Source organism: Pongo abelii, chromosome 3, assembly GCF_028885655.2.
Source record: "Pongo abelii isolate AG06213 chromosome 3, NHGRI_mPonAbe1-v2.0_pri, whole genome shotgun sequence".
NCBI lineage: Eukaryota > Metazoa > Chordata > Mammalia > Primates > Hominidae > Pongo > Pongo abelii.
In genome coordinates, this window is record NC_071988.2 from 149,289,021 (window position 1) to 149,313,251 (window position 24,231).

Consider the following 24,231-nt stretch of genomic DNA (forward strand, 5'->3'; position numbering starts at 1 on the left):
AGTGGAGTTTTCCAGTGGCTACATGTGTGATATCGCAACAGACTGAATGCAAAAGCAGTAATGTCAATCTAGCTGTCTTTTATTAAGCCAGACATTAGAGATTCAAAAATACAAAACAATACTATTTTTCTACTACATTTTTTACTTAAAAGTCTTACTTATGCTATCCTGTAATGGATTATTTTTATTTTAAATGAATTAAACATTTTTAAATTGTGTTTTAATTTCTGAGTGGTAAATGCCAATATACATAATAAAAACAGAAGCTTCATTGTGTCTTCAATAATTTTTTTTAAGAGACAGGGTCCTGCTCTGTTGCCCAGGCTGGAGTGCAGTGGTGAGATCATAACTCACTGCAGCCTACAACTCCCGCGCCCAAGCAATTCTCCTGTCTCAGCCTCCTAAGTAGCTATACTTAGGACTACAGGCTTGTGCAGCCACGCCCAGCTATTATTTTTTTGGTAAAGGAGGGGTCTCACTATGTTGCCCAGGCTGGACTTGGCCCAAAGTTTTGGGATTACTGGTACCTGGCCTTCAATAATTTTTCAGGGTGAAAAAGAGGGGTCCTGCAATCGAAAAGTTTGTGAACTACTCTTCTAGATAGGTCATTGGCCCTCAACCCTAGAATTAGAATTACTTCAAACATTAGAATTACCTGGAGAATTTAAATACTGATGCCAGGCCTCACTTCTAGACGTTCTGATTTAATGTGCAGGGCCTAATCCCAAGCATCAATTTGAAAAACAAAACAAAACACCCCTCATCCCCTTGAATGTGCAGTCTGGATTGAGAACCACTGCTCTGGATATTATCAATTTAAATACAATATGAAAAAGAGGAACATGTATTATGCTGTGGGGGCACAATCATCAAAACGACACAGAAAGTGACTAGACAAAGGATCCCTGCTTAATTAAAGGAACGGATTAAAGCAATTTCCAAGGGAATCTGAAGCATTAACAGGCACATAGGGTAAAATTTAAGGGGAACATCACTTGAATCACACAACAGATAAGACTGTCTTTTTTAAGATGCCAAGAAAGGTCAAAGGAACTATCTCTGGTCAAAGAAAACGTAACGGATTAAAGCGATTAAGAAAGTGAAGGGGGTAACACTAGGAACTAAAACTAAATTCTGTTAATCTCACACCGCTGGTTTACTGCTCTGGCCTAGTCTCAGCTACTAAATTTCTTCATACAAAACTGGCTCTCCTAGGCCCCTCCCCTCGCCTTTCCTGCTCAGTGCTCACCGCCTCCGGACCCCTCCCTCATCAGAAAGACCAGGCTCCGCTCCTAGAAGTGCGCAGGCGTCACTGCGCATCCAGGAGCCACGTGTCAGGCGTCACGTGTCAGGAGTCACGTGTCAGGCGACACGTGGCTGGAGGCCGTTGGAGCGCCTGCGCAGCTTTTCCGCACGCCCCACGCCGGCGCGCCGCTCTCCCAGGGTCCCAAGAGCCACTTTCTCGCCAGTACGATGCTGCAGCGGTTTTCCTCTTCCCTTCATCGTAGCTCCCGTACTCATTTTTAGCCACTGCTGCCGGTTTTTATATCCTTCTCCATCATGCATCGTGAGCCTGCGAAGAAGAAGGCAGAAAAGCGGCTGTTTGACGCCTCGTCCTTCGGGAAGGACCTTCTGGCCGGCGGAGTCGCGGCAGCTGTGTCCAAGACAGCGGTGGCGCCCATCGAGCGGGTGAAGCTGCTGCTGCAGGTGCAGGCGTCGTCGAAGCAGATCAGCCCCGAGGCGCGGTACAAAGGCATGGTGGACTGCCTGGTGCGGATTCCTCGAGAGCAGGGTGCGTAAAGGCAGGCCGCCCCGTCAGCCTCTCCCAGCGCCCCAGGCAGCTTCCCAGAGAAGAGGGGTGGCTGGGAGGGGCATGATTGTGGGCCCCACGACCACGGCTACAGCTGTTGGTGATGAATTTGCTTCTTACTCTTCCAGAATTTAGTTTCTGAACCTAACAGGCTCTGCTTTCCCAGGGCCGCGTTGGTCCTGACCAAGTCCTGGTAACGGGGAGACCACTGCCTTCTCTTTCTCCGAATCTGCAGTGAGATTTACACCTTGGTGCACCTGTGCCAGGTGCAGAAAGAAAGTGGTTGACCTCCCAGGATTGAGGGAGATGCCATTAGGCACTCTGCTATAACTAATGCTGTAAGTTGCTTGAATATTTGTTGGTATAATCACCCCACTATGCTCCAGCATGGGCGACAGAGGAGACCTTGTGTCAAAATCTATATGTATATTTGTTGAAATAGTATGTCTAAGAGAAGTACAAATATGGGAGCACTAGGGCTTACCAGTACTCTGAAACCAATTAGTGAAAAGAGGTTCTGCTTATTCTACTGAAGACCAAGGGGGCACTTCGTTCTGCCCAAAATTCAAGGGGGCGCTAAAAAAAAAAAAAAAAAAAAACCCAACCCTCAGTCATAAAGATAAAAAGTATTTTAAGGCCAGGCGCGGTGGCTCACCCCTATAATCCTAGCACTTTGGAAGGCCGAGGCGGGCGGATCACTTGAGCTCGAGCTCAGGATTTCTAGACGAGCCTGGCTAACATGGCGAAACCCAGTCTCTACTAAATATACAAAAATTAGCCGGGCGTGGTGGCGCACGCCTGCAGTCACAGCTCCTTGGGGGACCCTGATGCGGGGGTTTCAGGGAGCCCAGATCGCGCCACTGCACTCCAGCCTGGTTGAAGGAGTGAGACCCTGTCTCAAAAAAACAAAACTTTAGGGTCCTTGCGTTTCCGAAGCCCCTCTCTTTCACTAGAGAGAGAGCTGTTCTCCTTTCTCTTTATTTTTTCTATTAAACCTCCACTCCTAAAAACAGAAAAAAAAAAAAACTTTAAACTATTTTAATGCAATCTTTTAAAAATCAAGTCATGCAAAAAAATTCATAACGAACACAATATATACAAGTTTAAAATAAAGATGGGATCAGTATTACCAGTTTTTCTTTTTGCATCAAGTGCTGTCCTTATTTAAAATTTCATTTTTGTTCATCATGGATTTTTTCTATTAATATTGGAATGATTTAAAGAAATAACGAAAGTGCTTTGTGAACCATTGCTGCAAAATGACTCCCAAGTTAGCTAAAGGGATAAGTTTATCAGATATTTTATATAATCCACCCATATAGTTGGATTCAATAGAAAAATCTGTATGATCTTTTAAAAAGAAATAGACTTATTTATTGTGTATTCTCAAGAAATGAAGTGGCTTCAACTCCAGTGCAGACGTTTCTTTTAGTCCTGTTCTAGGGCCAGATACTGTCCCATTTAAAAAAGCACCTTGTACCCTAGGAATGCTAGGGATGTGGTTACAACTCTTCCAGACCTGTGGCGTGGAGTATATGGGGTCAGGGGTAGAAACTTAATGCATCATCTGGGAGCTAAGCTCAGGTCTTTCACAGTTTGCCTCTCTCCACTCATTCATTTAATTAAAGCAAGCTTGTCATTTCCCCCAGGATTTTTTCAGGAAAAGCAAGGAAACTGTCTCTTCTTCGTTTATATTCTAAGACTTCTGAAGAGAAGTAGGGGCCTCTCTATTATTAGCTTTTCTGCTTCAAATATTTTGTCAGGTAAAATGAAGTATTCTGGTCAGATAGGGCTGACTAGTGCTAATTTATTTCATATTTTAAATGTTTTTCACAGTATTTAAACCTAGACGTATTCAATATGGCCCTTGTAAGTTGATATCATTGTCAGATGTATCCTGGTCCTTGCTTTAAGTTCCAAGATGAGAGGATCATAAGTAGAACTTGAAGATGTTTTCTATTATATATAAAGCTTTATGAAGGTACCATGGTGTATCCTATGCTAAGAGATCAGTAATTTACAACAAGGATACTATTGCCATCTAGAGGCAATTTTGGAAACTTGTGGGGCAGTTTTTTTTATTTAGCACAAAGATAGAGGGGTGTAATCCTGCATTACAATGGTATGAAAGGCAAGGGCCAGGAATGTTAAACGTCCTGCTGCTATATCCGGGCTAGTCATACATGATGAAGATTTATCCCGCAACCTGAATGACTTTTAGATCTCCCTTTCGATTTTCGTGTAGCAGTAAAACCTGTTTATGATTCTCTAAGCCTAGAAATAACTTAACCCTGATTTACTTATAAACACACATTGTCTGGGGCATGATTTTAGTATACACTGATTCCAGTAATGCAGCTACCATATAAGGAAGTAGAAAAAAGATTGTACTTTCTTTTGTTCAGAAGTTTACTAAGAGTTGTTCATCATTGCAGAAACTCATGTCAACAGCTCTGCTTATAGTATTTGGTCATCATTTATACAGGCTGAGTATCCGAAAAGCTTGGGACCAAAAGTTGTGGAATTTTTAATTTTTTCAGATTTTAGAATATTCTCATTATATTTACCACACGAGCATCCCTAATCTAAAGTCCAAAATGCTCTAATAAGCATTTCCTTTGCCCATCATGTCAGTGCTCAAAAAGTTTCAGATTTTGGAGAATTTTGGATTTTTGGATTAGTGTTGCTCAACCTGTATCATCTGTATTTGTAGCTATTGAATCTATGATGATTGTATGTATACTTGTACACATATTTATTTGACGTATTTCAAAATGTCAATATGCAGTTAATTACAACTGAATCGTTATAAGTAGAGGCAAGCTTGACTATTATATTTTTGGTATGGTCATGACCTACCAACTTCCTTATTTTAAAACATAAATTTCTTGCAATTTGCCTTCTCTTTCTTTTTTGAAAGTCAAGACACATGCACATCTCAGGTGTCCTGAAGATTGTTTTTATGTTTTCTCTAATTTTATTCACAACTTTTCCTTTCTTTAGGCCATGTGAAATGAGCTGGAGAAAGAGACATGAACACAGAATGCACAACTAGATGCTCTCTAGTTTCTTACCTTATCTCTGCTTTCTTTCCATTACAAGGATAGATCTCTGCATTATCGCCTTGAATATAGCTTTAAATATCACTTTGAGTGTTTTTGACACTTTTTATAAGCTTTTCTTGGCTTATGAAAGCTTCTGGATTTATCCTTATGTTGTTCTTAAAGATATATTCTTTAGTTGGTTTTATCACCTTCCAACTTTGTATGTGTACTTTTATTTAACACAGTTAAACCTTTATTATGCAAATTATGCATGATTATTGTAGAAAATTAGAAAATATAAAGAAGCAAAAAGTGACATCACTGCTAAAGTCACCACAGTTAACATTTTGGTTTTTCACTGAGCAAAATATGCATATGTAAATATGTGTTTAATCAAAGGAACTGTCTTATTAGTATGTTGTAAATGTAGCCTTATAAAGAACTGATCTTCTGGGTGTGGTAGCTCATGCCTGTAATCCCAGCACTTTGGGAGGCAGAGGTGGGCAGATCACTTGAAGCCAGGAGTTCAAGACCGGCCTGACCAACATGGTGAAACCCCGTCTCTACTAAAAATACAAAAATTAGCTGGGCATGGTGGCACATGCCTATAGTCCCAGCTACCTGGGAAGCTGAAACACAAGAACCACTTGAACCTGGGAAGCACAGGCTTCAGTGAGCCAAGATCGTGCCGCTACACTCCAGCCTGGGTACAGAGCAAGACTGTCTCAAAAAAAAAAAAAAAAAAAAAAAGATCCATACAGTCTTTTTTACAAGTCTATCCAAACTCTTCTCTTTTAGGAGTTCCATGTCATGAGTTTATCAGCTTTCATCTAAGCTTTTCCCAAACCCATTTTTCTGAAGACTTAGAACAGTGAGGTTTTTTAATATCCTAGGATCCATCTTGAAGATGCTATTTTGGGGTATGGGAAGAAAATATTAGGTATTTTATTTATATGTACTTAAAGTAAAATACAAAAATAAATTTTACTGATATGTAATATATAAATTGGCATTGTCACCTATGCTTGGGCCCAATGTCAGTTACATATCACAGGACATTAAGGGATCCTGAAAAAAAGAGTGGGAGTTACACAGGGTAGAGGGAATGACAAGCACCCTTCCTCAATAATACATTATTGTTTATGTTTGCCCAATTAACTGGATTTATAGATTCTATTATCAGGTTTTAACTAAATCCTCAAAACATGGACAAAACTTTGAAAAAGATTCTGCCGTGAAAACCAAATCAAGGGTAACACCAATATCAAATGATGAACCACAAGAAAAAGACATAGCTGATGCCATTTACTCCAAGAAATGGCGTATTATTTCATCATTCACATGACATTCAGTGTAGAAACAATGACAGTCTAATTGGACCTGAGACAAGAAGACTATTTGAAATATAGATTCCTATATACTGTTCTTAAAAATGAACCTCACCCTAACAGTGCCTTGACATAATAGCAAATGATGGTGTGAAAACATCATAATTAGCAAGATATTTGAAAATATTGTTTTTCATCTTTTAAATAAATGTTTAACTTTGCTCTAATATCATCTAACATTCAAGTTTCCCTAACAACCCTATCTAAATAGCCTTTTATTATTCCCAATCTTCATATATTGTTTTTTTCTTTACAGTTTTTTATTGCTAACAGACATAGTTATTTGCTACCTATCTCCCTGGTCCCTCCCTCTTAAGATGTAAGCTCCATAAGATCAGGAACATTGTTCCTAGTGCTGTCCCCGGTAGGCACAAAATGTCTGCTGTGGAGGAGGTACTAAATAAAAGTTTTTAAATGAAAAATCTTTATCTCATTCTTTAATTTATATTTTGAGTATGTTTTACAGATGTACATAATATGGTAGTATAATTGCAAAGGTATGTAATTTATTAATGTATACTATTTGGAAGTCATGCAGACTTTTTTTTAATTGATAGGCATATCATCAAAACATGTTGAACCTTCTCTGCAAAAAAAAAAAAAAAAAAATGTTGGTTTAGGCTATATATCCAAACATGCCTAACATTCTTGTTCTTGGCAAAGCCAGCCAATAAATGGCCCAGTAACTTTTTCCTGTCACTTTTATTTCAATTCTTATTTATTTGTTCAAAATTAGGTTCAGAGCAGGTTTTTCTCATCCTTCTTAAATTTTGAAGAAATTTTTTTCTTAGGAATTAGGTTAGAAACTTTTAAACTTTTATTTATTTATTTTACTTTTAATGGAGAAAGAGGTCACCATCACTGTATTTTTCTCTACCAATTTTGTGATATATATTAAGAAACCATCCATTTATTCTGTATGACTAGAGAGTCAAAACGTTCCTGCCATTGTATCACTTCTGCTTTAACCTTGTTTTATTCTAACCAAAAAATACTGTTTTATCCAGAATGGATTTTTATATAGAGGCAATAGAAGTGCAGTAACTCTAGACCTGGAGTCAAATGGACCTAGAACCAAGTCTCAGCCTTTCCCATACCTTGTAACTTTGAATAGTTTTTATTTAACCTTTCTCAGCCCCAGTTTCCTCAGTGGTATACTGGTATAATAACTATACCTATCTGATACGGTAGTTGTGAGGATTTAAAAAGATAATGCATGTAAAATATTCAACATGTGTCTATACCATAGTTAGTGCTCAAGTAATTGTAACTAATGTGTATGTGTGTGTTCCTGAATTTATAAACATGTACTCCAGATGTTCATTTGCAAATGAAATAATTTGGGATAAACTTGCATTACACATAGAGTAGATTTTTGTAGTCTTTCCAAGGGAGCTGGAACCTATGTAGTGCATAGCATATCTAAGTTAGAGTTGAATTAAAACGCTGAAACCTGACTCCCAAAAATAGTTAGAAAATGCATTCAGAATTTTACTTAGGGGCTCCTCCTGTATTGTACTCTTGGCAGGGGCATTGGAGTTTCTAACAGCAAGGTACAGCAGAGACAAAGAAGGAAATAAGAATAAGATGTTTTAGTGTGATCTATGGGAAAAGAGGTTAAAACAAGAGTTCTTAACCTGACACCCGGAGCTTCAGGGAATTCAAGAATTCTGTGACATCTATGTAAAACTATTTTATGTATGTGAGATTTTATATTTTTTCTGACCTAACCCATTAAGAATTGCCTGCTATACTACTTTAACAGTTTTCCTGTTATACTCCTAGGGATTTGTTTGTAAATTTTCATTGAGATACTGACGTTTCTTTTGATGCAAATGGTTTTATTCGAGCAAATACAATTTTTCTCAAAGGCACACATTCTTCAGCCAACACTAGCAAACCTCTTTAGTCATAAATCTGACACTCTGTCATCATGGTCTCATGTTAGTTTCCAGATGTCTTTATCATTAAAACCTTCTGTTTATGTTCAGTACACTAATCAAAGTTACAAACCTTTGTACTACTCTTTTTTTTTTTCTTTCAGATAGGGTCCTGCTCCATCGCACAGGCTGGACTGCAGGGCACAATCATGACTTAACTGCAGCCTGGAGCTTTGGTGTTCAAGAACTCCCACCTCAGCCTCCTCAGTAGCAGGGAGCACAGGCACATGCCACCATGGCAGCTAAGTTTGTTTGGGGTTTGTTTTTTTTAGAGATAGGATCTCACTGTGTTACCCAGGCTGGTCTCAAACTTCTGGCCTCAAGCAGTCATCCCTCTTCAGCCTTCCAAGTCATTGGGATTACAGGCATGAGCCACCATGCCTGGCTTGTGCTATTATATATTATACTCATTTTTTGTATGCTCAGCAATATAATCATAATTACAGAATTATAACTAATAACTCCTAGTCTGAAACCCATAATATCTCATACCAGTCAGCTGAATTAGCCATTTCCAGAGTGGCCATTAATAGTTAAAAAGCCATGTGTAAAATAGCGTTCAAAAACCAGTTTATTAGTTTTTTCCTTTAAACAGCTGATTTCAATTTTCTTTTTAGGAGAGGGTCTCACTTTGTTCCCCAGGCTGGAGTGTGGTGCCACCATCACAGCTCACTGCAGCCTTGGCCTCCCAGGGTCAAGCGATTCCCACTCTGGATTCAAGCAATTCTCATTCCTCAGCCTCCTGAGTAGCTGAGACTACAGACGTGCACCACCACACCCAGCTAATTTTTTGTATTTCAGTAGAGATGGGCTTTCACCGTGTTGCCCAGGCTGGTCTCAAATTAAGCTCAGGCAATCTACCTGGCTCAGCCTCCCAAAGTGCTAGGATTATAGATGTGAGCCACCACGCCTGGCCCAAATTGTTTAATTTCCATATAATCTGTTCTTTTGACTTTTTTTTTGATATTGACTTCTGGTTTTATTCTGTTGTGGTTGATATAATTTCAATTTTTTTGTATTTATGGAGACTTGCTTTATGGCTTAGCATGTGGTCAATCTTGGAGTATGTTCCATGTGTAGAAGAGAAGAATGTAATTCTCTGGTTGATGGGTGGAGTATTCTATAGATGTCTATTAGGTTCAGATGGTCAAGTGTGGAAATTAAGTCTAGAATTTCTATGTTCATTTTCTGCCTTGATGGTCTAATGCTGTTGGTGGGGTGTTGAAGTCCCCCACTCTTATTGTGTGACTGGCTAAGTCTTTTTGTAAGTGTAGAAGTACTTGTTTTATAAATCTGGGTGGTCCAAATGTTGGGTATGTATATATTTAGGATAGTTAAATCTTCTTGTTGAGTTGAACCCTTTTTCATTATGTGATGCACATCTTTGTCCTTTTTATTTTTGCTGGTTTAAACTCTGTTATATCTCATATAAGAATAATGACCCCTGTTCTTTTTTGTTTTTTATTTGCATGATCCTTTTCCAACCCTTTACTTTGAGCCTGTGGGTGTCATTACATGTGAGATTGTTCTCTTAAAGACAGCAGACAGATGCATCTTGTTTTTTATCCAGCTTGTCACTCTGTACCTTTTAAATGGGGTGGTTAGAGGTTTACATTGAAGGTTAATATTTGATATATGAGGTTTTGATCATATTGTGAATTTGTTAGCTGGTTTCTTCATATTTTATATTGTGTGGTTGCTTTGTAGGATCTCTTGGCTATGTTCTTAACAGTGTTTTTGTAGTAGCAGGTATTTTTCTTTCATTTCCATGTGTAGAGCTCCCTTAAGGATTGGTTGTCACCTGGTCTGGTGGTAACTAAATTCTCTTAGCACTTGCTTGCCTGGGAAAGATTTTATCTCTTCTTCATGTATAAAATTTAGTTTGATGTGATATGAAATTCTTGGTTTGAATTTTTCTTTAAGAATGCTGAAAATAGGCCCCCAATCTCTCCTGGCTTGTAATGTTTCTGCTGAGAAGGCTACTGTTAGCTTGATGGGTTTCTCTTTGTACATGATCTGACCTTTTCCTTTAGCTCTCTTTAAGATTTTTTCTTTAGTGTTGACCTTGGACATTCTGGTGACCTTGGACATTCTGGGTAGGGGCTTTAGACTTTGCTCTGTAACCCTTGGGGGTGTAACTGTAGACAGTGTTGGACAGGGGCTTTTGACTTTGCTTCTATAGCCCTATGCATGTATGTCAGCAGGTTTTTTATTGGGCTATGGGATCCAACCTGCAGGCCAGTAGATTGCATGTACAGCTAAGTCAACTGAGGCTACATATGTACTTGACCCCTATTTACTGGGAGAAAGGATGGGCCAGGCTGATGATTCAGGAGAGCAGATGGTCAGAATGCCTGGAAATCTGCCTGGTTGCAGAGCAGAGACAGCCCCACTTCACCACAATGTCTACACAGGAAGGATGGGGCAGCTCAGGCTGCTGATCATGGCAATTAGGTACTCTGCCTGCCTGAGTGTGAAGCTGAGAAGGCCCCCTCCGCACAGATCTCTGCAAAGGAAGGGTGGGGTGACTCAGGCTGCCAATGCAGGTGAGCAGGTTCTTTGAATGCCTGGAGATCTGCCTGTGTATGGAGCAGAGAGGGCCCCACTGCACCACAATCTCTGCACAGAAAGGGTAGGTGGCTCAGGCTGCTTGTCTAGGTGAGTGGGTGCTCCAAATGCCTGGAGGTCTCTTCAGTTTCTTTCATCAGTTTTTTAAACTTTTTGGCGTACAGATCTTTCACCTCTTTGGTTAAATTTATTCCTAATGTTTTGTTTATGCTATTGTGAATGACACTGTTTTATTACTTTTTCAGGTAGTTCATTGTTAGTATATAGAAATGTGATTGATTTTTCTGTGTTGATTTTATATCCTAAAACTTTACTGAATTATTAGTCTAATAGTTTGTTGGCATATTTAGGGTTTTCTGTATGTAAGATCATGTCATCTGCAAACAGAGACAGTTTAACTTCTTTTTAATTTGGATACTTTTCTTGTTTTTTTCCTAATCACTCTGGCTAGAACTTAAGGTACTATATTGAATAAAAGTGCAAGAGTGGATCCCTTTGTCTTATTCCTGATCTCGGAGGAAAGTTTTCAACTTTTCTCCACTGAGTATGATGTTATCTGTGAGCTTGTCACATATGGCCTTTATTATGTTGTAGTACATTGCTTCTATACCTAATTTGTTGAGAGTTTTTATTACATAAAGATAAATTCTGTCAAATGCTTCTTCAGCATTTTTTGAGATGCTCATATGATTTTTGTCCTTCATTCTGTTAATGTGGTATATCACATTTACCAATTTGTGCATGTTGAGCCATCCTTGCATCCCAGGCATAAATCGCACTTGATTGTGGTGAATGATCTTTTTATCATTATATTGAATTCAATTTGGTAGTATTTTGTTGAGGATTTTTGCATGTTTGTTCATTGGAATATTGGCCTGTAATTTTCTTTTCTTGTAGTATTTTGGTTTGCTTTGGTACCCGGGTAATGTTGGCCTTGTAAAATGAATTTAGTAGAATTCAGCTGTGAAATCATCAGATCCTGGGCTTTTCTTTATTGTTAAGTTTCTGATTACTGATTCAATCATTGTTGGTCTGTTCAGAAATTTATTCATGATTCAGACTTGGTAGATTATATGTTTCTAGAAATTTATCAATGTCATATATGTTATTTAATTTCTTGGTATATAACTGTTCATAGTAATCTCTTATGACTCTTTGTATTACTGTACTATTAGTGGTAATGTCTCTTCTTTCACTTATAATTTTACTTACTTGAGTCTGCTCTCTTTTTTTCTTAAGTCGAGCTAGAGGTTTGTCAATTTTGTTTATCTTCTAATAAAATACCAACCAGCACTGGATCTCAAAAAAATAAACTCTTAGTTTGATTGATATTTTTCTATTATTTTTATAGTCTCTATTTCATTTATTTCTGCCATTGAAACCAGCTCAATTGGCCCATGGAACTGATGTTTATTGTTTCTCATCAATAAACCAAGAAATTGACCTTCTCAGTCTTAAAACTTGAGAAACTCGTATTTGTCATATCTGAGTTCCTTTCTCAGGAAACCAACCTTTGGGCCTCCCAGATAGTATCAAGGAACTGAAACTTACCAGATCACCACATCTGGACATTGAGACACTAACCCCTTGCCTGTCATGGTTGCCTGATTGATTACCTGTTGACCAAGTCCTTCTTCTTATCCCTCCCTAATTCTTGCTTTCCCACACATAGTTACATTTCTTTTCTGCTATATAAACTCCTAATTTTAGTGCGTGAAAGAGATGGATTTGAGATTGATCTGTTCTCCTCAGACACAGCACCCAAAAAAGCCTTCTTCCCTGGCAGTACTCATCGTCTCTGTGATTGGCTTTCTGTGCAATGAGCAGCAGAACCTAGACTAAACCCTTGGCATTTTGGTAACACTAATTTTTATTGTCTCTCTCCTTCTTCTAACTTTGGACTTAGTTTGTTCTTTTTTCTAGCTCCTTGTGGTATAAAATTAGGTTATTTGAGATCTTTCTTCTTTATACATATGCATTTATTGCTATAAACTTCTCTCTTGACTGCTTTTGATGCATCTATACTCATAGATGGTATGTTGTGTTTCCATTTTATCCCAAGATTTAATTTTCCTCTTCATTTCTTCTTTGACCCATTGGTTGTTAAGAGCATGTTGTTTACTTTCCATGTATTTGTGAATTTTTTAATTATCTTCCTGTTCAAAAATTGTTACAGCAGTTTCTTTTTTTAATAAAGCTTCATCTATTATAATAATTTTAGAACTTTTTTCTGATTTGTTTCTCCAGAAATCCAAGCCTAGAATAGAGTTTTGGAGTCAGACAGAAAGCCTGACTTTAAGTCTTGGTTGGCTAGTAATCCTCAGACAGTTTTTCTTTTTCTTTTCTTTTCTTTTTTTTTTTTTTTTTTTTTTAAAGACAGGTTCTTATTCTGTCACCCATGCTGGAATGAGGTTGAGTGATCATAGCTCACTGCAGCCTCTACATCCTCAGCTCAAGAAATCCTCCTACTTCAGCCTCCTGAGTAGTTGGAACTACAGGCACATGACACTGCACACGGCTAATTTATTTTTTTAATTTTTTGTAGAGATGCGGTCTCACAATGTTGCCCAGGCTGGTCTTGAATTCTTGAGCTCAAGCAGTCCTCCCAATTTGGCCTCCCAAAGTGCTGGAATTACAGGCGTGAGCCACTGCCCCAGCCTAGTTTTTAAACTTTTTAAAGTTTCACTTTGTACATACTTAAAATGGGTAGGTTGGAGAACCTATGTAATAAGCATAATTGATTAAATGATATACATGTAAATTCTTTGCCAGTGACTGGTTCATATAGTGAATGCTCAGTAAAGTAGTAGCTGTTACCATCACATGTTGAATACCCTAGTAAAGATGGAGTCAGCCATGAGTACTGAGATTATTTCTTTGCCACTAAATATGCTTCTGAATTGTCTTTGTGTAATCACTTTATATTCAGCCTTGGGTTCACCAAGATTCTTTATTTTTTTCCCACAGGGTTAATGTTACTTATTTAACAAACAAGTAGATTTCCCTCTATGTACTTATCTAACTTTGTTCAATTCTGAGCACTAGCCCAGTAAACTGAGATTATTTTCTTTTGAATCTTTATTTATTTATTTACTTTAGTTTTTTTTTTATACTTTAAGTTTTAGGGTACATGTGCAGTGTGCAGGTTAGTTACATATGTATCCATGTGCCATGCTGGTATGCTCCACCCATTAACTCGTCATTTAGCATTAGGTATATCTCCTCATGCTATCCCTCCCCCCTCCCCCCACCCCACAACAGTCCCCAGAGTGTGATGTTCCCCTTCCTGTGTCCATGTGTTCTCATTGTTCAATTCCCACCTATGAGTGAGAACATGCGGTGTTTGGTATTTTGTCCTTGCAATAGTTTACTGAGAATGATGATTTCCAGTTTCATCCATGTCCCTACAAAGGACATGAACTCATCCTTTTTTATGGCTGCAGAGTATTCCATGGTGTATATATGCCACATTTTCTTAATCCAGTCTATCATTGTTGGACATTTGGGTTGGTTCCAAGTCTTTACTATTGTAAATAGTGCCGCAGTAAACATACGTGTGCATGTGTCTTTAGAGCAGCATGATTTATAGCCCTTTGGGTACATACCCAGTAATGGGATGGCTGGGTCAAATGTTATTTCTAGTTGTAGATCCCTGAGGAATCGCCACACTGACTTCCACAATGGTTGAACTAGTTTACAGTCCCACCAACAGTGTCAAAGTGTTCCTATTTCTCCACATCCTCTCCAGCACCTGTTGTTTCCTGATTTTTTTAATGATTGCCATTCTAACTGGTGTGAGATGGTATCTCATTGTAGTTTTGATTTGCATTTCTCTGATGGCCAGTGATGGTGAGCATTTTTTCATGTGTTTTTTGGCTGCATAAATGTCTTCTTTTGAGAAGTGTCTGTTCATGTCCTTCGCCCACTTTTTGATGGGGTTGTTTGTTTTTTTCTTGTAAATTTGTTTGAGTTCATTATAGATTGTGGATATTAGCCCTTTGTCAGATGAGTAGGTTGCAAAAATTTTCTCCCATTTTGTAGGTTGCCTATTCACTCTGATGGTAGTTTCTTTTGCTGTGCAGAAGCTCTTGAGTTTAATTAGATCCCATTTGTCAATTTTGGCTTTTGTTGCCATTGCTTTTGGTGTTTTAGACATGAAGTCCTTGCCCATGCCTATGTCCTGAATGGTAATGCCTAGGTTTTCTTCTAGAGTTTCTATGGTTTTAGGTCTAACATTTAAGTCTTTAATCCATCTTGAATGAATTTTTGTACAAGGTGTAAGGAAGGGATCCAGTTTCAGCTTTCTACATATGGCTAGCCAGTTTTCCCAGCACCATTTATTAAATAGGGAATCCTTTCCCCATTGCTTGATTTTCTCAGGTTTGTCAAAGATCAGATAGTTGTAGATAAGCGGTGTTATTTCTGAGGGCTCTGTTCTCTTCCATTGATCTATATCTCTATTTTGGTACCAGTAGCATGCTGTTTTGGTTACTATGGCTTTGTAGTATAGTTTGAAGTCAGGTAGCATGATGCCTCCAGCTTTGTTCTTCTGGCTTAAGATTGACTTGGTGATGCGGGCTCTTTTTTGGTTCCATGGGAACTTTAAGGTAGTTTTTTCCAATTCTGTGAAGAAAGTCATTGGTAGCTTGATGGGGATGGCATTGAATCTATAAATTACCTTGGGCAGTATGGCCATTTTCACAATATTGATTCTTCCTACCCATGAGTATGGAATGTTCTTCCATTTGTTTGTATCCTCTTTTATTTCATTGAGCAGTGGTTTATAGTTCTCCTTGAAGAGGTCCTTCACATCCCTTGTAAGTTGGATTCCTAAGTATTTTATTATCTTTGCAGCAATTGTGAATGGGAGTTCACTCATGATTTGGCTCTCTGTTTGTCTATTATTGGTGTATAAGAATGCTTGTGATTTTTGTACATTGATTTTGTATCCTGAGACTTTGCTGAAGTTGCTTATCAGCTTAAGGAGATTTTTGGCTGAGACGATGGGGTTTTCTAGATATACAATCGTGTTGTCTGCAAACAGGGACAATTTGACTTCCTCTTTTCCTAATTGAATACCCTTTATTTCCTTCTCCTGCCTAATTGCCCTGGCCAGAACTTCCAACACTATGTTGAATAGGAGTGGTGAGAGAGGGCATCCCTGTCTTGTGCCAGCTTTCAAAGGGAAGGCTTCCAGTTTTTGCCCATTCAGTATGATATTGGCTGTGGGTTTGTCATAGACAGCTCTTACTATTTTGAGATACGTCCCATCAATACCTAATTTATTGAGAGTTTTTAGCATGAAGGGTTGTTGAATTTTGTCAAAGGTCTTTTCTGCATCTATTGAGATAATCATGTGGTTTTTGTCTTTGGTTCTGTTTATATGCTGGATTACATTTATTGATTTGCATATATTGAACCAGCCTTGCATCCCAGGGATGAAGCCCACTTGATCATGGTGGATAAGCTTTTTGATGTGCTGCTGGATTCGGTTTGCCAGTATTTTATTGAGGATTTTTGCATCAATGTTCATCAAGGATATTGGTCTAAAATTCTCTTTTTTGGTTGTGTCTCTGCCCGGCTTTGGTATCAGGATGATGCTGGCCTCATAAAATGAGTTAGGGAGGATTCCCTCTTTTTCTATTGATTGGAATAGTTTCAGAGGGAATGGTACCAGTTCCTCCTTGTACCTCTGGTAGAATTCGGCTGTGAATCCATCTGGTCCTGGACTCTTTTTGGTTGGTAAGCTATTGATTATTGCCACAATTTCAGAGGCTGTTATTGGTCTATTCAGAGATTCCACTTCTTCCTGGTTTAGTCTTGGGAGGGTGTATGTGTCGAGGAATTTATCCATTTCTTCTAGATTTTCTAGTTTATTTGCGTAGAGGTGTTTGTAGTATTCTCTGATGGTAGTTTGTATTTCTGTGGGTTCAGTGATGATATCCCCTTTACCATTTTTTATTGCGTCTATTTGATTCTTCTCTCTTTTCTTCTTTATTAGTCTTGCTAGCGGTCTATCAATTTTGTTGATCCTTTCAAAAAACCAGCTCCTGGATTCATTGATTTCTTTGAAGGGTTTTTTGTGTCTCTGTTTCCTTCAGTTCTGCTCTGATTTTAGTTATTTCTTGCCTTCTGCTAGCTTTTGAAAGTGTTTGCTCTTGCTTTTCTAGTTCTTTTAATTGTGATGTTAGGGTGTCAATTTTGGATCTTTCCTCCTTTCTCTTGTGGGCATTTAGTGCTATAAATTTCCCTCTACACACTGCTTTGAATGTGTCCCAGAGATTCTGGTACGTTGTGTCTTTGTTCTCGTTGGTTTCAAAGAACATCTTTATTTCGGCCTTCATTTCGTTATGTACCCAGTAGTCATTCAGGAGCAGTTTGTTCAGTTTCCATGTAGTTGAGTGGTTTTGAGTGAGTTTCTTAATCCTGAGTTCTAGTTTGATTGCACTGTGGTCTGAGAGACAGTTTGTTATAATTTCTGTTGTTTTACATTTGCTGAGGAGTGCTTTACTTCCAACTATGTGGTCAGTTTTGGAATAGGTGTGGTGTGGTGCTGAAAAAAATGTATATTCTGTTGATTTGGGGTGGAGAGTTCTGTAGATGTCTATTAGGTCTGCTTGGTGCAGAGCTGAGTTCAATTCCTGAGTATCCTTGTTAACTTTTTGTCTCGTTGATCTGTCTAATGTTGACCGTGGGGTGTTAAAGTCTCCCATTATTATTGTGTGGGAGTCTAAGTCTCTTTGTAGGTCAGTCAGGACTTGCTTTAGGAATCTGAGTGCTCCTGTATTTGGTGCATATATATTTAGGATAGTTAGCTCTTCTTGTTGAATTGATCCCTTTACCATTTTGTAATGGCCTTCTTTGTCTCTTTTGATCTTTGTTGGTTTAAAGTCTGTTTTATCAGAGACTAGGATTGCAACCCCTGTCTTTTTTTGTTTTCCATTTGTTTGGTAGATCTTCCTCCATCCTTTTATTTTGAGCCTATGTGTGTCTCTGCACGTGAGATGGGTTTCCTGAATACAGCACACTGATGGGTCTTGACTCTGTATCCAATTTGCCAGTCTGTGTCTTTTAATTGGAGCATTTAGTCCATTAACATTTAAAGTTAATATTGTTATGTGTGAATTTGATCCTGTCATTATGATGTTGACTGGTTATTTTGCTCGTTAGTTGATGCAGTTTCTTCCTAGCCTCGATGGTCTTTACAGATTGGCATGATTTTGCAGTATCTGGTACCGGTTGTGCCTTTCCATGTTTAGTGATTCCTTCAGGAGCTCTTTTAGGGCAGGCCTGGTGGTGACAAAATCTCTCAGCATTTGCTTGTCTGTAAAGTATTTTATTTCTCCTTCACTTATGAAGCTTAGTTTGGCTGGATATGAAATTCTGGGTTGAAAATTCTTTTCTTTAAGAATGTTGAATATCGGCCCCCTCTCTCTTGTGGCTTGTAGAGTTTCTGCCAAGAGATCCGCTGTTAGTCTGATGGGCTTCCCGTTTGTGGGTAACCCGACCTTTCTCTCTGGCTGCCCTTAACATTTTTTCCTTCATTTCAACTTTGGGGAATCTGACAATTATGTGTCTTGGAGTTGCTCTTCTCGAGGAGTATCTTTGTGGCGTTCTCTGTATTTCCTGAATCTGAATGTTAGCCTGCCTTGCTAGATTGGGGAAGTTCTCCTGGATAATATCCTGCAGAGTGTTTTCCAACTTGGTTCCATTCTCCCTGTCACTTTCAGGTACACCAATCAGACGTAGATTTGGTCTTTTCATATAGTCCCACATTCCTTGGAGGCTTTGTTCGTTTCTTTTTATTCTTTTTTCTCTAAACTTCTCTTCTCGCTTCATTTCATTCATTTCATCTTCCATCACTGATACCCTTTCTTCCAGTTGATCACATCGGCTCCTGAGGCTTCTGCATTCTTCACGTAGTTCTCGAGCCCTGGCTTTCAGCTCCATCAGCTCTTTTAAGCACTTCTCTGTATTGGTTATTCTAGTTATACATTCGTCTAAATTTTTTTCAAAGTTTTCAACTTCTTTGCCTTTGGTTTGAATTTCCTCCCATAGCTCGGAGTAGTTTGATCGTCTGAAGCCTTCTTCTCTCAACTCGTCAAAGTCATTCTCCGTCCAGCTTTGTTCCGTTGTTGGTGAGGAACTGCGTTCCTTTGGAGGAGGAGAGGTGCTCTGCTTTTTAGAGTTTCCAGTTTTTCTGCTCTGTTTTTCCCCATCTTTGTGGTTTATCTACTTTGGGTCTTTGATGATGGTGATGTACAGATGGGTTTTTGGTGTGGATGTCGTTTCTGTTTGTTAGTTTTCCTTCTAACAGACAGGACCCTCAGCTGCAGGTCTGTAGAGTTTGCTGGAGGTCCACTCCAGACCCTGTTTGCCTGGGTAACAGCAGCGGTGGCTGCAGAACAGCGGATTTTCGTGAACCACAAATGCTGCTGTCTGATTGTTCCTCTGGAAGTTTTGTCTCAGAGGAGTACCCGGCCATGTGAGGTGTCAGTCTGCCCCTACTGGGGGGTGCCTCCCAGTTAGGCTGCTTGGGGGTCAGGGGTCAGGGACCCACTTGAGGCAGTCTGCCCATTCTCAGATCTCCAGCTGTGTGATGGGAGAAACACTGATCTCTTCAAGGCTGTCAGACAGGGACATTTAAGTCTGCAGAGGTTACTGCTGACTTTTTGTTTGTCTGTGCCCTGCCTGCAGAGGTAGAGCCTACAGAGGCAGGCAGGCCTCCTTGAGCTGTGGTGGGCTCCACCCAGTTCGAGCTTCCCAGCTGCTTTGTTTACCTAAGCGAGCCTGGGCAATGGCGGGCGCCCCTCCCCCAGCCTCGCTGCTGCCTTGCAGTTTGATCTCAGACTGCTGTGCTAGCAATCAGCGAGACTCCGTGGGCGTAGGACCCCTCCGAGCCAGGTGCGGGATATGATCTCCTGGGGCACCGTTTCCTAAGCCCGTCGGAAAAGCGCAGTATTCGGGTGGGAGTGACCCAATTTTCCAGGTGCCGTCTGTCACCCCTTTCTTTGACCAGGAAAGGGAACTCCCTGACCCCTTGCGCTTCCCGAGTGAGGCAATGCCTCGCCCTGCTTCGGCTCGTGCACAGTGCGCTGCACCTACTGTCCTGTGCCCACTGTCTGGCACTCCCTAGTGAGGTGAACCCGGTACCTCAGATGGAAATGCAGAAATCACCCATCTTCTGCGTCACTCACGCTGGGAGCTGTAGACTGGAGCTATTCCTATTCGGCCATCTTGGCTTGGTCCCTATTTGAAATTTTTTAAAAAATGGAATGGGGTTCAATAGAGTTAACACTGCCTTTTTATTTTTCAATGGAGACACACATTTTAGAAAACTTTATTTTTCTCATAAGAAAAGGTATGTTTTAGATAGTTCATATAGCTAAATTTGCTAAAACTATGGCAATTGTTTAATAATACAATGTAGGTTTTTGTACTTATATGTTTCCTTCTATAGGTTTCTTCAGTTTTTGGCGTGGCAATTTGGCAAATGTTATTCGGTATTTTCCAACACAAGCTCTAAACTTTGCTTTTAAGGACAAATACAAGCAGCTATTCATGTCTGGAGTTAATAAAGAAAAACAGGTAATTATTTTTTTTTTTACTTTTTCCTTCCAATATAGAAATTTTCCATCCAATATAAATTTCCTATCCAGTGTAAATATATTTCACTATCTCTAAAATTTTCTTTAAAATGGTTAGATTTGTCTTAACTGTGATGTTTTATTTGGGGAAGATGTGCTCAAGTAGTGGGAAAAAATAATAAGTATGTATTGTTACAAAAATCATAAAGGATCTTTTGTCTCAAGGCAGTATTGTTTGAATAAATATTACACTTAATGTAATTTCATCTTATCACTGTTTTGCCCTGGGGAAACATGGCATTTTGTCTGCTTATTGTAAGTGCAGAAAGAAATCAACAAGTACGTAGTTCCTATTACTGAGGTAATTTATATCCTGAAGAAGTAAATTTTTTCTTCTTTGAGAATAAAGATATATTTAGCTGAGATTAAAGTGTATAGAAGTCCAAATGGAGCAAAACTGGAAAATGATAAATTTAAACTAGAGAATTCTTTTTATTGCAAGGATACTTTTTTTTTTTTCCAAGTAATTACTCCCTTGGTTACAATATCTCAGTTTCAAAATTTCCTACTCATATAAACTACATGTTATTTATTCTGATTTCTATTTGTTTTGTTGTATCCAATACACTATACTACCTACATTACTCCCGAGATCTTCCCCTCACTCTTACAAAATCTCTCTTCCCCCTCATCTTTTCTCTTTTTCTCCCTATCACTCCTCATCTCCCACTCCTGCCTCAGCCAACCAAGCTGTCTTAGGAGGTTTTTTAAAAGCAAGTCTTTGTGGAACATTTCATTGTTGCTGCCCCCTTAAATTTCCTTTTATGCTCTGTATTCCCCTTTTTCACAGTTTTATTAACAGTTGTTCGTTGAATGTTTTGCCCTGTACTTTGGCCAGGGTGGTGGGGCAGGGTGAGGGGGCGCAGGTAGAAAGGTAACCAAGAAAATTCCCTAGACTTAGAATTGGAAGGTTTAGATTTTGATCTTGTTTAGCTACATGAGGTTTTTTAAATTTTATTTTAGGTTTGGGGGTACATGTGAAGGTTTGCTTTATAGGTAAACTCGTGTCACAGGGGTTTTTTGTACAGATAATTTCATCACTCAAGTATTAAGCCTACCACCCAATAGTTATTTTTCCTGCATCTCTCCATCCTCCCACCCCCCACCCTCAAGTAGATCCCAATGTCTGTTTTTTCCTTCTTTGTATTCATAAGTTCTCATCATTTAGCTCCCACTTACAAGTGAGAACATGCAGTATTTGGTTTTCTGTTCCTGCATTAGTTTGCTAAGGACAATAGCCTCCAGCTCTGTTCACTTTCCCACAAAAGACATGATTTTGTACTTTTTTATGGCTGCATAGTATTGCATGTTATATATGTACCACATTTTCTTTATCCAATCTGCCATTTATGGGCACTTAGGTTGATTCCAGGTTTTTGCTATTGTGAGTAGTGCTACAATGAACATTCACATACATGTGTCTTTATAGTAGAATGATTTGTGTTACTCTGGGTATATACCCAGTAATGATACCTCTGTTTTTAGCTCTTTGAGGAATCACTATACTGCTTTCCACAATGGTCCAACTAATTTACACTCCCACCAACAGTATATAAGTGTTCCCTTTTCTCCACAACCTCGCCAGCATCTGTTATTTTTTGACTTTTGAATAGTAGCCATTTTGACCATGAGACAGTATCACATTGTGGTTTTGATTTGCATTTTTCTAATGATCAGTGATACTGAGCCTTTTCCATATGGTTGTTGGCCACGTGTATGTCTTTTTTTTTAAGAGTGTCTGTTCATGTCCTTTGCCCACTTTTTAATGGGGTTGTTTTTCTGTTGCAAATTTAAGTTCCTTGTAGATGCTAGATAGTAGACCTTTGTCACTTTGCAAATATTTTCTCCCATTCTGTAGGTTGTCTGTTTACTCTGTTGGTAGTTTCTTTTGCTGTGCAGAAGCTCTTAAGTTTAAGTAGATCCTATTTGTCAATTTTTGCTTTTGTTGCAGTTGCTTTTGGTGTCTTTTTCATGAAATCTTTGCCCATTCGTATGTCAAGGATGATATTGCCTGGGTTGTCTTCCAGGGTTTTTATAGTTTTGGGTTTTACATTTAAGTCTTTAATCCATCGTGAGTTGATTTTTATATATGGTGTAAGGAAGGAGTCCAGCTTTAATCTTCTGTATATGGCTAGCCAGTTATCCCACCACTATTTATTGAATAAGGAGTCCTTTCCACATTGCTTGTTCTTGTCAGCTTTGTCAAAGATTAGATGACTGTAGGTGTGCAGTTTTATTTCTGGGCTCTCTGTTCTGTTCCATTGGCCTATGTGCCTGTTTTTGTCTTAGTACCATGCTGTTTTGGTTACTTTAGCCCAGTTCTATAGTTTGAAGTTGGGTAACATGATATCTGTAGCTTTGTTATTTTTGTTTGGCTATTCGGGCTCTTTTTTGGTTACATATGAATTTTTAAACAGTTTTTTCTAGTTCTGTGAAGAATGTATTGGTAGTTTGATAGGAATAGCATTGAATCTGTAAATTGCTTTGGGAAATATGACCATTTTAATGATATTAATTATTCCTGTCCATGAGCATGGGATATTTTTCCATTTGTTTGTGTCACCTCTGGAGGTGAAAGATGAGAATTACAAAACACTGCTCATAGAAATCAGAGAAGATATCAGATAGAGATCTTTTACCTCCCTGATTAGCTGTATTCTTAGGTATTTTATTCTGTTTGTGACTGTATGAGGTTTTAAAAGTCAATTTACTTCTCTGATCCCTAGTATCCTCATCTAAAATTTTGGCATAATAATACCTATCTCATAGTTTTATTATTAAGTTTAGATGAGATTACTTGTGAAGTACATAGCATAGTACCTTGCTTTTATGACAGGCATTCAGTAAAATGTTTCTGGCCTCTTAAGCTGACAGCTCTAATAATTGGAATTTCCCTTGACTCAGATTGTTAGTTCCACAGCGTCAGGGTCTACAAAACTATCCTCAGGGTCAGTGACTAGAAGGACATATAGAACTTAGAAAATCTGTTATACTGTGGTTTATTAAAGCAAAGGTACTCTAATTAAAATCAAAGGAAAAAGGCACACAGGGAAGAGACCTAGAGAAACCAGGTGCAAATTTATAGTTGTCCTGTCCTAGAGAGTCATATAGACAGAATACTTACCTCCCAAGAACATATGACAACACGTGATGTGTTGCCACAGTGAGCTTACCTAAGCCTTGGTGTCCAGGGTTTTTCTTTGGGATCAGTATCATAGGCATGGAATGTGACTGACCTTAGGTACACAGTTTCTGGTCCCCTTCCAGAGATCAAACTCATACAGCTTAGTCCAAAACCTCAGGCATAGACAAACAGATGTTTACCATAAATCACAATGGTAGCACAAACTCTCCCAGCTGAGTCACTCACCTCAGTCCCTTATAGATCTTGAAACAGTCCGATAAATCGGCTCCTGCCCTTCTCATTTGCAGCCTGAGAGCATGCCTGCTCACCCAACAACCCACCAGGAGGCTCATCTGTATGTGACCCCAGAGACAAGCCTAAAGAGCTCTGTCTCAACAGTCCTAAAACAACCCTGTGACTTGGTTCCAGCCCATCAGTACTCCCTTCCCAGGGACCCACCCCATCATCTAATGGAAGTGGTTCCAGAGTTGGGAGGAAACCACACCCATCAGCACACCTAATAACAGGCCTACCATCAATGAAACATGATGCAGGCCCTCATCCTAGCACCAACTCACAGACCAGGGTCCTTGAGACAGTCCAATTCACCCAGGATCTAGATAGAATATGTGCTCACTACAGTTTTTGGTTAGAGACCCACCAACTCCATTCTCCACTGTGGACCCAGCAGCAGCCATGTGACTTGGATC

The 24,231-nt window shown here is 39.1% G+C and overlaps 1 protein-coding gene across 1 annotated transcript in view; it reads left to right on the forward strand.

The window, feature by feature from the left end:
• The first annotated feature begins 336 nt into the window (after nucleotides 1–336).
• The window catches only part of SLC25A31 (solute carrier family 25 member 31), a 54,714-nt gene continuing 30,819 nt past the window's right edge, over nucleotides 337–24,231 (forward strand). Inside the window, exons 1-2 of the mRNA XM_024246133.3 lie at nucleotides 337–1,792; nucleotides 20,211–20,338. Coding sequence (XP_024101901.1) covers nucleotides 1,561–1,792; nucleotides 20,211–20,338 — 360 coding nt within the window. The 5' untranslated portion in view covers nucleotides 337–1,560. The remainder of the gene's footprint in view (nucleotides 1,793–20,210; nucleotides 20,339–24,231) is intronic.